We start from the raw sequence: 18878 nt of genomic DNA, 5'->3' as shown, positions 1-18878 counted from the left end.
TGCTGCAGCTTTAGCATAATATGGATAATGAACAGTGTCCCGTTTCGGGATGTCTTGAGGGATCTGGGTAGGGTGGGCGCAAGAACAGAACCACGCCATCCAGTGACATAAGTTCTAAAATCTGTTTACTAAGCACACATGGGTATACCGAGGAGATCGCAATTTCTATGCTAGTCTTTTATTTCTGCCACACAGACGTGCACCTCACGCACCAGTCAGGGCTCCGTCCTCTCCAGTCCAGCTTTGACTGGCAGCAGGAACCCAGGGGAACAAGATGTGTCCGGGCTCTGCCTGGTGGAGCAGCCGTAGCCCCTGCATGCAGCATTTGCACCTCAGCCTTAGCCTTCTGCGTGGGGTTGGATGTCCCCTGAGGAGCTATTTCTTAACGTTCTTTTACACTCCAGATGAAATTGTCAGCACAAGCTGCCAACGGCCTCTTTAATCACGCCGCCCCAGGCGAATCGCCCAGTCTTTCTCCATACCAACTGGCAGCCTTTGTCACTGGGATTTCTGATACCGTCTGGTCTCCTGCCTAAATGCGTTACAAAAATGTGAAGCTAGCCACAGTTTCATGACAAAGTTCATCTGTTGCTTCTTAGAGTTTTTTGGCTCGTACTGAATTAATCTTGACAGTTAGAGCTGGGCAGGTACACTCAGTGTCTCACTTGGGTGGTAATTTCAGGTAGACTCCACCCAGGGACACATGAAGCCCATACTACAGCTAAGGTAATAAAACAAATGACTTCCAGCAGGGAATATAAAATTTGCAGGAAATTTTACTTTACACTTTTATTGATCGTAGTTAATTTTTAATTTTTATATGGAGTAGTCATTTGCTAGATACCCATCTTTGCATTGTGTAATAAATATATCAATATTAAAATATGATTAGGTGGAAAGTATTAGTTTTGATAAGGTGTTTTTCAGAATCAATGAGAAATTTATTTCAAGTACCTTCTTGAGAGCTACCAAGTCCTGGAAAGGACTAGCTGCTGGAGTACTTTCCTTTCAAAGAAACATAACTCCTGGTTATTCAAAGTACCACTTAGCATTTATTATTTCATATTTGAAAGACGTTAGTTTTCTTTCCCCTTTCTGTTCTCTCGCAACGTAGTCTCAAGTTCTAGGTTAACATTAAGGGCTTGGTATAATGAGGCTTCCTTTATAGTTGAGCTCTTTAATCCCTTTCCTTTATGGCATCTATTTAATATTGTTGACCTAAGCTATCCCAAATGAATTGTGGCCTAATGCTGTATTGTTTCAACTTTGCTTTAAATTACTGGAAGAAGAAAGTTTCATCATTGTTAATTAAATAAGTCTTGAATGTGTTTTCTCTAGCAGATAAATTTGAAAAGCATTTGATTGCATTTTTAACGAAAGGGAATAAGCCTGGTTCATAATGCCTTCATTTAGTGCAAGATTACAATCTGTTTCATTTAGTAATGTGTTTATTGTTACGCATTTAGCGTCAACAATATTAGCAAAACTAATCTTGTGCAGCTTATTGAATTCTTGCTTCATTTTAATGGGTCATAACGTTTAGAAACATCACTTCTTTGAATGGCAGCATTAGATGCAGGTGACAGAAAAATCAGAAATTAGTTTTCTTAGTGCTGCAATTAACAACGTGTTTTAACTGACATGGAGTAGGAATGAGAACGTTAAAATGAATGTAGGTGGATATATATATTCTTTGATACCCGAAGAAGACAAGAACAAAAATTAATAGTCATATTACTTTTTTGTATATTGATCGAGATGCAGAATTTTAAATTCATATAGCGATGTTCTTTTGTCAGGACTCTGTTCTCTGCGGTCATTTTATTCTCATGCTGCATTCCTGTCCCTGTGTTTTGCTTGTTCTTGGTTTATCTTTTCTGAACCTATGTTAGTTAATGTACATTTTGAAGCAAAAAGCCATTTAGACCTGACATAGACTTTTTAATTGTGCAACTCCAAAAAGGGCAACCTAAGAGAAGCTCAGGTTTGTTCTCTGGTTATTTTTACATGGGAGCTGAATAAAGTAGACCCTTCCTTTTGAACAATCCTGTACGTACAAAGTACCTTTTCCCATTTTGTTGAAAAAAATCTTAACTGTCTCTATTTACCGCTCATTTCACATGCTGCTGATTATGTTTTGTGCCTGTAGAGGTATCCCACGACTCACAACTTTCAGGCTCTAACTTCTTAATTGGGAATTTCTGCTAACTGTAGACCTAACACTCTAGTGGTAGGTGGTGGGAAAGCACACCTGGAAAATTGTAGCCCTTTGTTAGAGACTGAGCTGGCTGCAAAGAAACTAATATGTCTTCTCAGCTCGGTGGTGTGCCAAGACAGTAGTTTGTGTTCCAACAGTGGCGTAATGACACGCGACTTTTACTGGAGTTGGGGTAAATAGCACTTGCTGTTCAGCTTTGGGAATTAGCTCGGCTGTTGATCGCTGGGGAACTCTGCTCTGTCGCTCGGTAGCACCGACTTCACGATATATATATGTAGCTTAACCGACTGACTGAATGCAATTTTTCTGGAAATAGATTGTATTATGGTCCTTGGCCTCCCATGCTATTTAAAAAAGCTTCTTGCCTCTTGTGTTGTTCTTTTGGTAAGGAGGGTAGACAGAGCACTTGAGCTATTCTCTACAATCTTTCTCTCAATGGTTGTTCAGACTGACCTCCCTGTGTCTAAGCAGAATCAATGGACACTCCTTTTATATTGTATTCCCAAGTAATACATACACATGGCATAAGTAAAAAAGAAACAGAATGGTGTGTAGCAAAATTTTATGGTATGACACTTTAAAATTACAGTATCTCCAGAATTTTTAAACTTTTGTTTAGACCTCCAACCGTTTAGTCTTGGAGTGATAAAATGAAGTGGTAATGTGTATCTCTGTAAAAGGGACAACAGTCTTTTCTTTCTGCTATATTATTTGTATTTATAAATCAATTCAGGTTTTGGACCAGGTTGAGTGATCTAATTACCTTACAACATTTGCAATTACTGTTAAGAAAAAAGAAAGAGTGAAATAATAGAGCAATGGAATTAGCTTCATAATTAAAAAAAAAAAGTAATTTATCAGTCCTTTCGTGATATGTTCTTCAACCATTATATGTATCTTTGCAAAGTGCTGTGATGAAAAGTTAAAATTTTGTGAGGAGTAGCATGACATTATAAGGAACGGAACACATTTTAAGCGTTTTGTCCAAACTATTTGCAAAGCTGAAGTACCTCTTTTGGTACAGAAATGTCCTTTGGTAAATCATTATTTAGGCCTTTTACTTTCATTTTCAAAGGAGATGCCCACATTCTAACCCGAGATGACTAGGACATGATTTAGTTAACTAAAATCCGTTCAAATTAGAAAAATCAGTTGATACACAAGAGGTAAAATTAGGGTCCAAAAGAACTCGTCCCTGTCAAGGAGTAGCCTGACTTTTGCAAACAAATGTGGGCATAAACTAGTCGTCACGACAGATTTTAATATTTCTGTGCTAGCTCCTCCAGTTTCCACTGTATATTAGGTAGGCATTTCTAGTTTTTCAGTTTGCCTCTTCCGTAGCTGCGTGTCAGTGCCCTGTACCGTTGAGTAACAAAAATTGTTTGCCCAAAGGGGTCTGTCTAAACACATCTTGAATGGTATCCGTCTGTCCTTGAATCCAAAATATGACAGAGCTGGTATTTACCGCCTATATATGTTTAGTGCCAGTGAAAACTGTTGAATTTACAGGTCTGGAGATGGATATCCTCACTCCAGTGAGCAGATGCCGTATCAAAAGCGGCACCATAAAAAAAAAAAAAAAAATCTTAGGCAATCAAATAGCTCCAGTCTTGGTCTGAATGGATAAACCTGTAGTGATGGGGATATTTCTCTTTTATAGGCATACACTGCTGACAACAAAAGTTGTTATGATGTTTGGGTGTATTTACTGTCAAGTATAAAATGCTTGGTTTTCTTCAGGGAAGGGAAATGTCAACGGTTTATTTTTTGGATCACTTTCAAAGACAAACTGATGACTGCTCGTGGTGTCTTACAAGATGATACCTGTCCATGTCTTCCTGGCACCCGTTCAGTGCCACAGTTGCTGGGTGCTGGGCTACAGAAGGTAGTTCTTGACCTGTATATAAATTGTGATCTTCCTACATCATAGTGAGGTGTTAGGCAGTCTTTACATAGGCTGTTAAAATATTTAGGCTGTTCAAAGTAGTATAGGATTTAGGGGAGAATATTGTTTTCCTCTAATATTTTGACTACCTCATTGTAGGGGGACAATCTATTCACTGGTTTTTATACCGATTTTAGTTCACTAGTGTTATGAATTAGATAATGCAATGAGGAATGTATTTGATCTGGTCAGTATACGGGTTTTCTGTGATTTTAAGTTAATCTTTGTGAAATAAATGGGGTTTGTTTTACAAGTTGACCGTATTCCTCAACATCAGTAATTTTTCAGTCCTCTCGGGTTTAGCGGTCACGAGGAGGCAGGTTATTTCCATTTGGTCCTTTTTATAAAGGAGACTTGGTAATACTGATTTCGTAAATGAATTGTAATGTCCAAAATCATCTGTCTTTTGACTGAACAAGAATAGCAAGTATAAAAATACTCGAGATTCCTAAACTGACAGGTATAACAGATTAAATTTTCGGTCCAATTTTTTCCCACTCAGTTCAGGTTAAATGACTCCGGTAGCTTGAACGTTACTGAATTTGTAGAGTGAAGGAATAAATGAAAGTGCATTGGCAATTGTCTGACAGTGTGCTGTTTGATTAGCATTTGGTTCACAAAGTGGTATGGCTTGCTGAACTTTCTAGAGAAACTGTCAACTGGTAGCAAGATACAAGATGTAAATTCATGATGCTTTAATTGAGACTAGAAAAGGTCAGCAGTTAATCTTAAATTAGATTTCTGAAGAAGCCAATGGGGCTTCCAGAAAATTAGTTTATTCTAAAAGGTAGGACTTTTAAACGGAAGAGTACCTTAGCAACTGTATATATTTACATGTGGATAAGGTCACCTTATCTCTGAGAAACAATCACTTTACTGATACTTCTGTGTAATTAAAATGATTTATCTGCAGCTCAGGACTGGCGTTAAAATTTGCATGTGGTAATTTTAAATGTAAGATTGACTGCCTTTTCCCCGAGGTGCTGAAAATAATTAAGCCATATGTTGTGTGAGTATTAGGAGAGAATAAGTTCTTTACAAAATATATTTGTCTACACATTTGCATGCAATATAGTATGGTAGCTGCTTCCTTTTCGCCGTATAGGCTAATGGATCCCATCAGTGTCACGACCAAATCCACTTCTTTAATTTACGGAGGCTGAAAAATAGCAATTGGAGAATTATGTTTGCTAAGGTGTTTGGATAGCGTGTGGCTCAGCAGGGTGTTTCTCCGCCTTGCTTTCCCTGCTGCCCAGGCCTTTGGAAGCCCATCAGGGGAGAGTAGCGCTGGGGCTGAGTCCACTTAGCTTTGCTCTGACATCCTTTGCAGCACCCTCAGAGGTGGAGATTCTTTACAGGAGGGATGGAATTTGCAAAGCCTGAAGAGGTGTGAGTAGGTGTAACTGCTGCCTCTCTTCCCTCCTGCGCAGTGGTTAAAAATGCTGCTCTTGCAGCAGAAGGAAAATTTGAGCTAGGTCGATCCTGCAGAACCCAGGTGACAGATTGCTGACAGCGGAGGGTCTGGCTTAGGGAGAGTGACTTCGCTTTCCCTTGGGAATCCTCTTACAACAATTGTGTGAGTGTGTGGTTGTTGAAGCTGTGATGTGCCGTTACTAATATTTCTGCCGTGGCATCTCCTTTGCCTGTCATAAAGGAGTGTAGGTTTGCTGGTCTGTGTTAACTGTATCATCACTTTGCGTTGCTTTTCATCCTGGAGACGTATTTATTGGCGTGCCACAAAGGGAATAGTTTAGTTTGTCTAAGTGTGATTCAGCCTGAGGTGGGAGAACTGATTTACTTAAGGAATGGAGACTGCATTTGTGGCTGTGGGTTTCTGCTCGCTAAAACCGATTGAGGAAAACGTTCTTCTCTTTCTTTTCTCCCATGTATCTTTTTTTTTTTTTTGTGCTTTTTTTGAGTATAATTCCTGGCTTCCTACTGGGCCTTCATTATGTACAAAGTACTGTAAAGTGCTTTTAATAATTGCCACAGTGAAAGAACAGTCTTCCTGGATCATTAAATCTTGTTTTCTGATGTATAATACACAGTTTTAATAATCTGGCATTTCAAATCAATATGCTGTTCTAGAAAAAATCCATGTTACCTGAATGAAAACTTAACCTGTTTATGTCTTCAACTCTGTCACTGGATAGTTAGTGAGACTGGGGAAAAAGATTTAATTATTTCTAATAACAAAGGTCAATTTATACGATACTGTCAGTAAAGATGGGTGCCAGACCTGCGGCCATTGCAGGGAAGCCAGCCACCAAACACTAACATATTAATCATTATTACTGTAATGCTGCGAAATATTATGATTCCATTAAGGGATTGCTAATTTTGTCGCTTATCTGTCCTGATAGCCACAAAAAGAAATAAAATATTATCTATCTCCTGTAAGTAAAATTTTCAGCTGATTAAAAAAGGGAAGTTTAGACAACAAAATTGAACTAAAATACTTCAAAGGAAACTCCAGATGAAACCTTTAATATGGTTCCGGCAGTTTGTCACCAACTTAGATACGCGAATTTTCCATTGTGTTTCACAAACATACCAGAATAATTTTTGGTTTGTGTTTTTGTTAGCATTCAAAATCCAAGTGAAATTGTTGACGTTCTGGGTTTGGTTTTTTTTGTCCCTTTGCAGGAGTAACAACTGTGTTAACAATGACAACACTGAGCATCAGTGCTCGAAATTCACTCCCCAAAGTAGCATATGCAACAGCTATGGATTGGTTTATTGCTGTGTGCTATGCGTTTGTATTCTCTGCATTAATTGAATTTGCAACTGTAAATTATTTCACAAAACGAGGATGGGCCTGGGATGGAAAAAGCGTAGTGAATGATAAGGTAAGTCCTAAGGAAATAGCCCCATTTCCAGTCAATTACATTGAAAAGGCTGTAATATATTATTTTGATATAATTGGCTATATTTTAAAAAAATAATACACGATGCTTTAAATCAAAAGAATGTAGATGTATTTTCTTTCCTGAACAAAAATGTATCTGCCCTGATGTAACTAATCTCACTTGGTCTCTATAATGCAGATTGACTTTTCAAACACATTGTTTTTTCATGTTGGGAACCGTCTGACTTGTTCTTGACTCCTCAGATGCAACTGTTTATCTGGTTATTCAGAAAATTTAATCCAGGTTATATTGGTTGATCACTTTATTATTATTTCATCCAATTGGGTTGGAAATAAGAAAAAGATTAGAGAAAGATATAATGTATATTAATTTTCCCAGTAACTAAGATCAAAAAAACAACTGAATGCCCATATATGTAAAATCTATTAGTAACAAAATCTGGAAGTTTTGAAAATTTTCAGTGTCCTGAGACTTATCCTTAAGGATATGTAGACATTAATTTTAAAGTTAATTTAAATAGCAGTTTTACAAAATTCTGAGTACTTCTTCACCTATGATGTATTGATGCTCTGAATGCACAGAAATACAGTCATGCCTTAATTTTCTGGCATTGATAGTAGTGTAGGTGTGATAGCATGAAGACATTTTAACCTGATAGAATTTCTTATTTCGTGAACAAAGTGCACTGGTGATACGCCTAAATTTGTGTCAAACTTTACAGTTTATAATTTTAATAACACAGAACGAATGTTAAAGCTGACTTGTTTTGACTGAGTTACTATATTATATAATTTTGTCCTATCCCAGTCCCTGATTCTACCAATGGAAAAGGATTTCTTCTGACAAAGAATACTCTGATTTCTGTGGTTGTCCTTAAAATGGGATAGAATATTATTTCCTTCCTAGATAATAGTGGACATGGAGCAGTTTAATTAACTGGTGGTTTCTCAGCACTTTGAATGCATAAATCGCTATGCATAAAGAAGCAAAACGTTCAGTTAACGGTAAAGGAAAATGAAAGGAAGTTAGTACGCTGTTTATAATACCCTGTCGTGTCCAGGAGGGCACAACTATCCATAGCTACAGGATCTGTTCCCTCATCCTAGAAGTAGATACCGAACTAAAAGTTCATCAGCATGTCATGAGTGAAGCTTTTCAGACTGGCACATTGCCCTGGCATTGTAATAACGTAGGGAACCCTTATAAACTCTCTGATTGTCCTTTGGCTGTTCCTTTAAATTAATATGACAATGTTGTCGCATGATCTTAGAAGTGGCAGCTGTTTAACAGCTAGGTAGTGTCCTTTCCCAAGGAATGACAAAATTAGCTGTTCCATTTTAAGATTTATGCATTTTAATATTTATATATCATTGACATGGCCGGTTCTCTATTTTCTTCAAACTGGCTTAACAAAAAACTAAGCTTTTGACATATTCATCGTTTATCTTACAAAAATACATCTTTATTATGCAGGTCTCATCGATGGTATTACATGTACCTTTTAAAAACACACTAAGTGTGTCTGAAAGGAAGGAATTATAGATCAGAGTGTTCCTCTTGTAATTTGGATTGGTAATTTGCTCTTATTTGTGTGAAATGCATCTGTGGACCTAAATCCAGGCTTACTCTTCACCAAATAAAATGAAATATGTGTCCTCAGTGACAGTCATCTGTGTTCATGTTATATGGAAATTCCCATCTAAGTGGTGTCAACACGGAATTTGTCTCAGGAAAGAAGGTGCAGGGACAAGCTACGTATTTGATCAGCCCTTTTTCACGCTCCAGTCAATAAGGAACAATGCTGAATTCTCACCCGTTCCCAGATTTTCTTTCTATGTGACACCATCTCCTGGGACAAGGTATTTGGGGCACAACATCTAACCATGAAGATCTTATCAAGATTTGTAGATGGCCCGGATAAATGTCAAATTGGAGCTAATTTAAATCCAAAATTGGAAATTGGGTAGATGCCTCCCAGTAGAAGTAAAAAATTGGAATGCGCCTGTATGGGAAGTGTCACAAGAATTTCCTCACTTGTGCCACTTCCATTAGATTAAAAATCAAACCAAACCAATACAACAGCTGATGATTCCTTATATGAGACAGAAGTTAACCGTTTCTTCATCTGTTTAATTCTGTATTTTGTGGAAGACATGGACTGAATCTAATATTTGTTTGCCTGTTTCTAAATTATATATGGAGAGCCTTACTTCCTGAGAAACTGAAATCCTTTCATTCTTTCCTGTAGGTTATTACAAGTTCCTTAGTTTGGGATTGCTGCAAAGCAGCGAATCAATTTATAGCATTACAGTCTTATTGCAGAGCTAGTCTGTGTACCTATATATGTCTAAAAACTCAAGCCTATACTCATTACTTATACATAGAATCGTAGAATCGTCTTGATTGGAAGGGACCTTTGAGATCAACGAGTCCAACCATCAACCGAACACTGCCAAAACCACCACTAAACCATGTCCCTCAGCACCACATCTACCCTTCTTTTAAATACCTCCAGGGATGGAGGTTCCACCACTTCCCTGGGCAGCCTGTTCCAATGCTTGATAACCTTTTCAGTGAAGAAATTTTTCCTAATATCCAATCTATGGCATAACTGGCATAACTCCCCTGGCATAACTTGAGGCCACTTCCTCTTGTCCTATAGATAGATACATACCTGTGTCTATCTATAGACATAGACTCCATTGGACTGCCTTTGGCTGAACTTTAGCCATTTGAAAGCATACATGATCCCATAAAAACACAGAATTGCTGAGGTTGGAAGCGACCTCTGGAGATCCTCTGTTGCAACTCCCTTACTCCAAGCAGGGTCAGCTAGGGACGATTGCTCAGGGTCATGTTCAGATGATTTTTTAATATCTCCAAGGATGGAGACTCCACAACCTCTCTGGGTAACCTGTTCCAGTGCTCAGTCATGCTCACAGTAAGACAGGGGGTTTTGTATGTTTGAGTGGAATATTCTGCATTTCAGTTTGTGCCCATTGCCTCTCGTCCTTTCACTAGATATCACTGAGAAGAGTGGTCTGGTCCTCTACTCTATCCCACCAGATATTTGTATACATAGATAAGATCCTCCCTGACCCTTCTCTTCTGCAGGGTGAACAGTCCCAGCTCTCTCAGCCTTTCATATTTCAGATACTTCAGGCCTTGAATCATCTTTGTGCTCCTTCACTGGACTCACTCCATTATGCCCATGTCTCTCTTGAACTGGGAAGCCCAGTAGTGGACCCAGCACTCCAGATGTGTCTCACCAGAGCTGAGTCGAGGGGAACGATCACGTCCCTTGTCCTGGTGGCAATGATCCTTGTAATGCAACCCAAGAAGCTGTTGGCCAACTGTGAGGGCACACTGCTGTCTTGTGTTCAACTTGGTGTCCACCAGGACCCCCTGGGCTTTTTCTGCAAAGCTGCTTTCCAGACCATTAGCCCCGACCTGTACTGTTGCATGGGGTTATTCCTCCCCAGGTACAGGACTTAAATTTGCTTTTGCTGAACTTCATTAAGTTCTTGTCATTCCACCCCACTTTTCTTGTGTTTATTTTTTTAGGTTCTAATCCCCATTTTCATCACTGTTATGCATTTTTTAAACAATAATTTCTGAAAACCTGAAATAGTTCTTGGGCCAGTTCTCAGCTCACTTCTGCGACTGCCATGCTGGAGTCCTTTTTTCTCTTAATTGCAATCTCTTTCTGACTTCTGTGTGTGTGTCTATGTATATATACACGTAAACACAGGCGTATTTCTTTAGAATCTCTTAAAAATGTAGACCATTACTGAAATTCTTTTATTTGTTGGTGGTATGTTATGAGATGTTCAAATAATAGGGATAACATGGGAAAGATGGCCTAATTTTCATTTTATTACAATGCCAGGTAATCTTTTTTTTCCAGTCCACCCATTCACTCCTTCAGTTCTCTTAACTGAGAACATTTTAAAGATCTTGCAATTCTGTTGTAAGGAGCCAGCTACAAAGCAGCTAGAGAAAGACCAATCTTTTCCAGTTCTCCTTACAATCGCCATAACAGACCCTTCCTTATGTGACTTCAGTAGGGTATTTGATGGTGCAAGAGCGCATGTTTTTAGAGCATTCTTATATTACCTGTACCTTCTCTTTGGATAGACCGGAAGTGTCTTTCTTTATGTTTGAATCTATCAGTATGGTATTCCTGGTATTTATTTTAACATACTCACATGTACTCATTTGTGTATTTTGCATTTGAAATGATGTGTTATTAAGTCTATTCTGGCACATACACATTAAATATTTAACTTCATGCTGTCTTCCAATAGAAAAAAGAAAAAGCGTCTGTCATTAAGAAAAACAATGCCTATGCAGTGGCTGTTGCCAACTATGCTCCAAATATTACCAAGGACTCAGTGCTACCAACCATCTCCAAGAGCGCTACAACCGCAGAACCCAACAAGGCAAAACCAGAAGCGAAGCCACAGGAAGCAAAGAAGACATTCAACAGCGTTAGCAAAATTGACAGAATGTCTAGAATAGTGTTTCCAGTCTTATTTGGTACTTTCAATTTAGTGTATTGGGCTACATATTTAAACAGGGAGCCTGTCTTACTGGGCTTTGCGCCATCAACCTAAAAGCTGAACTGCACTGAGGACTTAAAGCATCATTCTAATCAGATAGGTTGTTCGCTATGTACAGTACGACTAATAACTGCTAATCTGTGAACCATTATGTACAGCGTGTATATAGATGTCTTATCTGTGTATCTCCAAAGGAGGGACACAGTGTTAATTCATGGGTCTGTAAACAGATAGCACCCATGGCAAACACAGCCAGCTCTTTAAAAGTTATACCCAGGGGAGTTCTGTTAAACTAGGATTCAAATATACAGAATTATATTCTCTCCGTACAATGAAATGAAGATATGATCCTACATAATTATTTAGGAACAGTATTTTTTTAATTTAAAGTTAAAATATTTTTCTATAAAGCAACTAAATCTACTTTAATGAAATAAACTGTCAGTTAAAAAAGCGATTTTTTTAAAAAGGTGTAATTGTTTCATACAATAGCAGTACCCATGTACATAACAGAGAACGGAGGTCGTGCAGTTCTACTGTTCGCAAACATTCTGGATACTAGTTAGGCTGAAGAGGTAGTAAAGACTGCTATATGGCAAAAGCCATGAGTTTCTTACTTCTGTCCTGTTTGAAGTTGTTAATACACTCTTCTAATTGATTTCAGGGAAAAGCAAGCGTTAATCAGATTTCCAATATCAACCAACTTCCACTAGTGAAACTCTTATTCTTTTCACTGGTTTATTTAGTTGATGTTGCTAAGCCAGGCTGTCTGGTTCAGCAAAGTTGGAATTTTTTGCTTTTTGCTTTTGTTCTTAATCGGATTCTTGTCAGGTTCATAAGAGCACTCAGAAAATTTTCAGGGTTAAGTATATTCGTAATATAATACACTCTTCTTCCTTGCATAATGTTATCCTAAAACTCGCCATCAAAATATTTACCTGTATTTGTCCCAGAAAGCATTGTTTTCAAAAGAAGCGAGAACCATGATTTAAGTTCAGGAAATTGTCCGTATAATAAAATTTACTGCTGCTTTTGTAAATCGCAACTTTACATTTCGCTGACATAACTTTACAACAACTTTGTATACTAGAAATGGTTTTGCTAAGATTTGAATGTTATTTTTTTAATAAAAGGTCATGCATCATCAGTAGGTATCAACTGTATTTCATATACACAAATATAATGAAATTGGAGCTGCCATTTGGAATTTTATATGAACATTTAATACTGATCAGTAAAATTGTTTTGCATCTGAGCCTTTGCAAAGATTCTTTATGACCCTAAAGGCCTGGTAAATCATGACATAAGTAATAATTGTGTACTGTATTTAGAATTTAGTATACTTGGCCAATCAAAACTATTTTGATTCACACATACATTAGCAGTTATTAGTTGACCTTTAAAAAAAGATACACCTTTATGATGATGTCTTCTAGTAGAGACATATGTAGTCGTATAGTGTCATTTATTGCAGTTTTGTACAGTACTTGAGTATAGTGCATAAAATAGGTATGTTCAGAGTTTAACAAAGTTGTACAAATATTTCTAAACTCAAATAAAAGAGTATCTAAAGACATGGAAATGTGCTAAAAACAACAAAGAGAAACACTGCTTTCATTTGCTGTTTTATTTTCTTGCTTTTTCTTTGCTTTTAATGTGATTCTGTTTTGTATTTTGTGTGACAGTATAGATGCCAAGGTCACAAATACATATTATGAATAGAATTAATAGTTAAGACAGAGTTGACATCAGCAAAAAAGATATTTTGTAAGTTATAAATGAAAGGGAGAAGCATGGACAAGGCGTGTATCCCTTGAAGTCCCTCTAATTAAACCGTCAGATTAAACCTTTCTCATCAACAGTAGTTAAACAATGAGCACTTTACTCGGAACGTTAAAATAAAAATATCCTTATTTTCATATATATTTATATATAAATGTAGATCTTCCATGTAACATGGAGATGTGTGCAATAGTGTGATTATGAGCATAAGGCTGGAAGGCAAGCAATAAAAAAAAAAGTTTCTTTCACGGTATAATTATACATTTTTAAAATGTTTCATTTGTAAATTATAAATTATCCCTTTAACGTCACATTGTCCAGGTATGAATAAATATATAAATATGTACATATGTACCAATAATTGTAAATATTAGAACTGTAGAAAAATCCCTTCACTTTTAACTCTGTTTTTGGCAAAGGGCTCTGACTGTATAGTTTAATGGAGGCCCATGCTAAATTGCTCTTGAACTTGAGTGGCTCGATTATGTTTTCCGTAGCCGAGGTCTCCTTCCTGTGACCTAGTGGGAGTTCTTACCTTCCTTTCACGTCAGCAAGATCTAGGGACTCTCCGAACCTCACTGGGCTGGGGTGAGAGAAACGGAGGTCTGTGCTTCGCCCTTGGCCGCATCCCAGGAACCCCAAACCCTTCTCAATGTTTAAACGATGATGCGGTGCGTTGCTCCATGCATGACACCGTACAGGCAGAACTCTCCCCACTGCGAACACTGGTGCGCTCGGAGGCGCGTCGGGTTACCTGATTAAGGAAGGATTTTTCATCCTTATCCGAGAACGGGACTCCTCAAATGTTTTTAACAGTACAAGTCTTCTCCAACAAGACCTTTCCTCTGGAAGATAGCATCTATGTAACGGAGAGCTGCATGCGAAAAGCATATCTTCGGTTTGCACAAGAAGCCTGATGCTGTCTCATGTTGGTCAGCTCTGCTGCTACTGCTTTTATGGGCTGCAATTATTTTTTCATTCACCGGCCATTTTCTCTGTGCTTGTGTTATGCTTAGAGTCAGTCAGACAAAAGAACAGGTGTTTATCATCACGTGCTCAAGATACATTTCTGACACTAGGGTAGAAAAATAGGCATACTATATAAATTCACTCAGTGAAAAAGAATACGTTTCAAATATCCACGTGCAGTTACTGTGGGCGTCAGCGAGGCTTCGGGGTGCGTATGCTGTAGAAAAGTTTCACTTTTACATTTCGTTCACTTGGTCCGTGTTAAAGCAAACTCCTTCTGAGAGAGGAAGGAGTCTGCTTCATCGCTTCACGGCTGAAACATTTGGAGTGAGTAAACTGACTACACATAGTTGCAAATTGTAAGACTGACAACTGGATAAGTGAATTTGAATGTAAACCTTTAAATGCACACAAGCATCGTGCAAGGAACACCCAAATACCAGAGTTAGGCCTTCTCTCCATTAACGCCATAGAATCTGCGCCTGGGGTTTTAAAGCTGGTCTCACAAATTTATGTGCCAAAAGCCTCGAAGTTTCCTTCAACTTGAGTAAAACTTGCTGGTCTTAAATATTGAAAGCACGGAGAGAGAGCATGAGTGAGCAAATGCAAGTCACTCTGCTGTCAAAGACTTGCACGTGGAATCTAGCAATGACATTTTTTGTTGACTTGCTAATCTAATTCTGTTCCCCCCCGTTATTCTTGGGTCAGGGTGTCCTATTTTATGTGACTTAAGAAACGAATACAATAAATGCAATATGATACTGTGGTAAATTTGGATCGGAATTACCACAATTCTGAGTGAGGTTTGTGAAATAGGTTTCCAGTGTAGTACCGGGGCACGTACTTCTGGATGCATGTGGTCAGTAATTTAACAATAATTTGTAAATCAGCGTGAAGACTATAGAGATCAGCAGGGTTTATCAGCCAGCGTTGTCTGCTGGAGACTTCTTAACAGATTGCTTTTAAAAGAGTGGCTTCCAAACTCCTCAATTATGTTGTAACCAATGAAATTAACTTCACCTTCCATTTCTGGTTTAATTCAAGTTGTAACTGGTGCGTTCTTGAGCATCTTTAAAAAAAAAAAAAAATTGTTATGGTAGATGTTCTGAGATAGGAACTTTTGCCTGGGAGACTACTCATAACACTGAACGTTATGCTAAATCAAGGAGTTAGTCTGCCTTTACAGTCACGGGAGAGAGCACGAAAGAGCTTCTCTAGACACCAGACAGGAACCTTACTGAATCACCTTCCCTTCCCAGGGCTTATAGGTAACATATGTCGTGATAAGACTTTAAAAGTGGGATGACCATAAACTGTGTGAAAGCGACCGGAGCAGCTGGGAGGAGGTAGGGACGTATGGGGGAGGAAAGGGGAAAGAGAAGAAGAAAATGGCTCTGTTACTGTCTCAGTGGATTGGGAGATGATTGAGGAAGAAGCCATTGAAGAAGGTAATGTGCGTTTCTGTTTCAGCTTCAGTTCAAAGCATTCAGTACCATACGGGCATTGCAGGAAAGTAACTTTTAGAGCACGTAAATTGAAATGTTTCCTGTATAATTCTGCTGTACTTGAGGAACATGAATTGTGCCTTTGAAACAGAGAAGCTTCTGCTGACTGCTTTGTGAAAACCTTGCAGTGTTGTGTGCTTCCTGCTGCACGGGCCATCTAGGGCAGAGCGGGGAAAGAAGCTTCAAGAATTAAGTAGAATTTTGTTAATTCCAGACTTTGTTTTCTCAAAAGGTGTGACTTTCACTTAAGCACAGGTAGTCAGCATCCATCCTCCATATTTCTCATTCCTATTCTGAAAGCTTAGTGGCGCACAGGTTTTTGCCTTGGTCTTTCACAAAATGGATGAAGCGTGTGCTTCTGAACGTTTCCATTCCTCACAAATTTGCACGATAGATGATTTCAGTATGGATATGAAGCTTTCATCAGTCTGTGCCCCATTATGTGTAGACACATAATGCTAAAATTTAGAAAGCAATGCGGTGGGTTTTAAAGCAGAGGAAGAAAACATTTTAAAATGAGCCAAGAAAGTAAAATAGCTTCATTTAAAAAAGCCAGCATGACAAATGTACAAGTGTCTAAACACACCTAAATAGAATCTCGGAGTGTGGTATAATTTGGTGTCATATATAAAGTTTTTGTCTTAAAGACTTTGAAACGTTGAAGTAATTAAGTGAATTTATATGAAAGTCAGCTCACGCTTCAGCCTCCAGTAAAGGGAGTGGTTCTTTAGAAAGCAGAGCTTTAGGATTCCTTCCGCCTCTTCCCAATGACAGTGTACCTTCTGCTAGAATGTTGTCAGTTTGCAGTATAACTTATAACTTTAAGTACCTCTTTAACATTACCTTCTCATATTATTTTTTTTTTTTTTCAGTAAAGGAGACTTCCCCTGCCTCATTTCTGTAGATAACGCAAACTCCCTAACAACCAGAACTGAATTCTATTCTGAATCCAACTGTGAATTCCAACCATCTGAGAATCACTGAGGGATTCATGACTTTAGACCTTTAGTAGTAGAAGCTAAAGGCTCATAAGTTTGTTTCAATGAATGGCAGTTGTTAATCACGTAAAAAAGTTTGTTTTCCTCTACTTTAAACCGTTTAATTTTCTAGATTTAGACCTCTCTAGCTGAGTCCTCGAACTCATGTTTTGCAGTCTGTGATTACATGTTACCGGAAGAAGCTAAACATTGAGGGCTTGACCTCTCTGACTGAGATCAGGGCAAAATTTGAACCGAACTTAAAATAAAAATAACATCCTCAGGATATTCCTCTACGTCACTGAAGTCAGTAAGGATTTTTTTACAGAAGGGCAATACACCTGAGAGTACACCTGGACTCTCCTTTGGCTGGAGGTGCTTAGTTCTTTAACCCACAAAAATGAGCCCTTAAAAGAAGAGCCAACCATACTGAAATATGGGAATTGATGTCTGTTTCATTCCTGGTATATATTAATGCCTTTTAAGAATATTGTGAAAGAGATACGAGTTCAGAGTAGGTGATAACACTTACAAAAAGGAATTTGGAGGATGTTTTAAAATATGCAAGATGATGTATACTCTTCCTCTAGTGTTGGTGTCTACATAAATATATATGAATATATTTTTATTGTTGGATGATTTAGAAATTATATTTTGCTTTCAAATTTCAATTCCTTATATAATGCTGTGAATACTTCACTTGATCAAGTGGCCTGGAGCATGTTTTTACGCATTCAAGGTTTTTAATGATTGCACTGAGGGCTTTCATTCATTTGATAGTCAAAGAGGTGAGCTTCAACAGGTTGAAGTGTTATATTTGTTTTCCAGTACTTCATCCATCTATCTATGCTGTTGAGGATGGATGGATGGATGGATGGATGGATGGAAATAGAGAATGGAAGAAGATATTACTTTGATCAACTGCTTTTGATATTCTTTATTAGATGTTCATTTTGGCTGAATTTATCAGTTTATAGGCTACTGTAGCTTAGCATTAGCACGGAATGCAATGTAGTACTTTACATCTATTAGAATACTTATGTACAATATGCACCGTATCTATAAACTGTTAAAAAATCAGTTCCTAAACAGCACCCCTTCACCCTCTCCCCTCCAAATAGTCACTTTATTAGGAGACATTTGAAGGCACTTTAATTTCAACGGAAGTGATTACACTAAATCTTGTTATACTTGATTAAAAAAAAATAATCATAAAAATAACGTGGAGTCTGATTCAGGCATTGTTAGCAATTTCTCAGCTGGGCTGGAGTCAGAGATCATTTGTGCGTTGGATGACAAATCTACTTTAGTGAGTCACTTAGGTGTGAAAATGTATAGGAGTTTGAAAATAGATGCTTCCAGTATATTGACAAGAAATAAGGAAAACAGGAAAAACGAAACCAATAATTTCAAAGAAAATTAAACACCAATCAAATATGCACAGTAAGAAACTGCATGATAAATGTAAGTATACTTAACCTTGAACATCGACGTCATATAAAATCTTCTGGGTGACAGTTCACTTATTTAGTAGGTTTCATAGTTATAAATAATTAAAGAGGATGATAATATTCTGTAATTTGTGACCTTGTTTTAACTGGAAAAAGTTGTTACTTTTCTAAAATGTAAAAGAAATAACTGGATTTATGTTTGAATGTGTCACTGCTTGCTGTTGAAGAATATTTATTAACCACATGCAAAATATTGCTTAACATTATCTTTTTGTACTTCTTATTAAAGTTAATTTAAATATAGCACACATTGTATTTTTGTTTTTAATGCTTTGCCAGCACAATTGTTTAATTCCCCTCATGGCTCTCGTCTCAAGATTTGCGTGGGGGTTTTTTCTTTGGTTGGTTTTGTTTGCTTGTTTTTAAGCAAGCCATTACAGCCTCTACGAAGGCGCTTTTTTATTAAGGATAGAATTTCCCAAAGAAAGCAAACAATATGTTGGAAAGAAAATATTCCTAACTTGGTGAGAGTTTAACAGGGTTTTCTATTAATATAATGAGAATGTCCTCATGTATTCATGTTACACATGGCAATGTTT

The 18878-nt window shown here is 37.7% G+C and overlaps 1 protein-coding gene across 1 annotated transcript in view; it reads left to right on the top strand.

Annotated features, from left to right (window-relative positions):
- GABRA2 (gamma-aminobutyric acid type A receptor subunit alpha2) overlaps positions 1–11649 on the top strand; it is a gene marked incomplete at both ends in the record, with an annotated part of 59463 nt that extends 47814 nt beyond the window's left edge. Inside the window, 2 exons of the mRNA XM_082482352.1 lie at positions 6810–7012; positions 11341–11649. Coding sequence (XP_082338478.1) covers positions 6810–7012; positions 11341–11649 — 512 coding nt within the window. The remainder of the gene's footprint in view (positions 1–6809; positions 7013–11340) is intronic.
- Between the last annotated feature and the right edge of the window lie 7229 nt (positions 11650–18878).

The sequence above is a fragment of the Vanellus vanellus genome (assembly GCF_965231255.1).
Source record: "Vanellus vanellus genome assembly, chromosome: 4".
Lineage (NCBI taxonomy): Eukaryota > Metazoa > Chordata > Aves > Charadriiformes > Charadriidae > Vanellus > Vanellus vanellus.
Note: the sequence above shows the minus strand (reverse complement) of the source record. Positions and strands in the feature narration are given on the sequence as shown.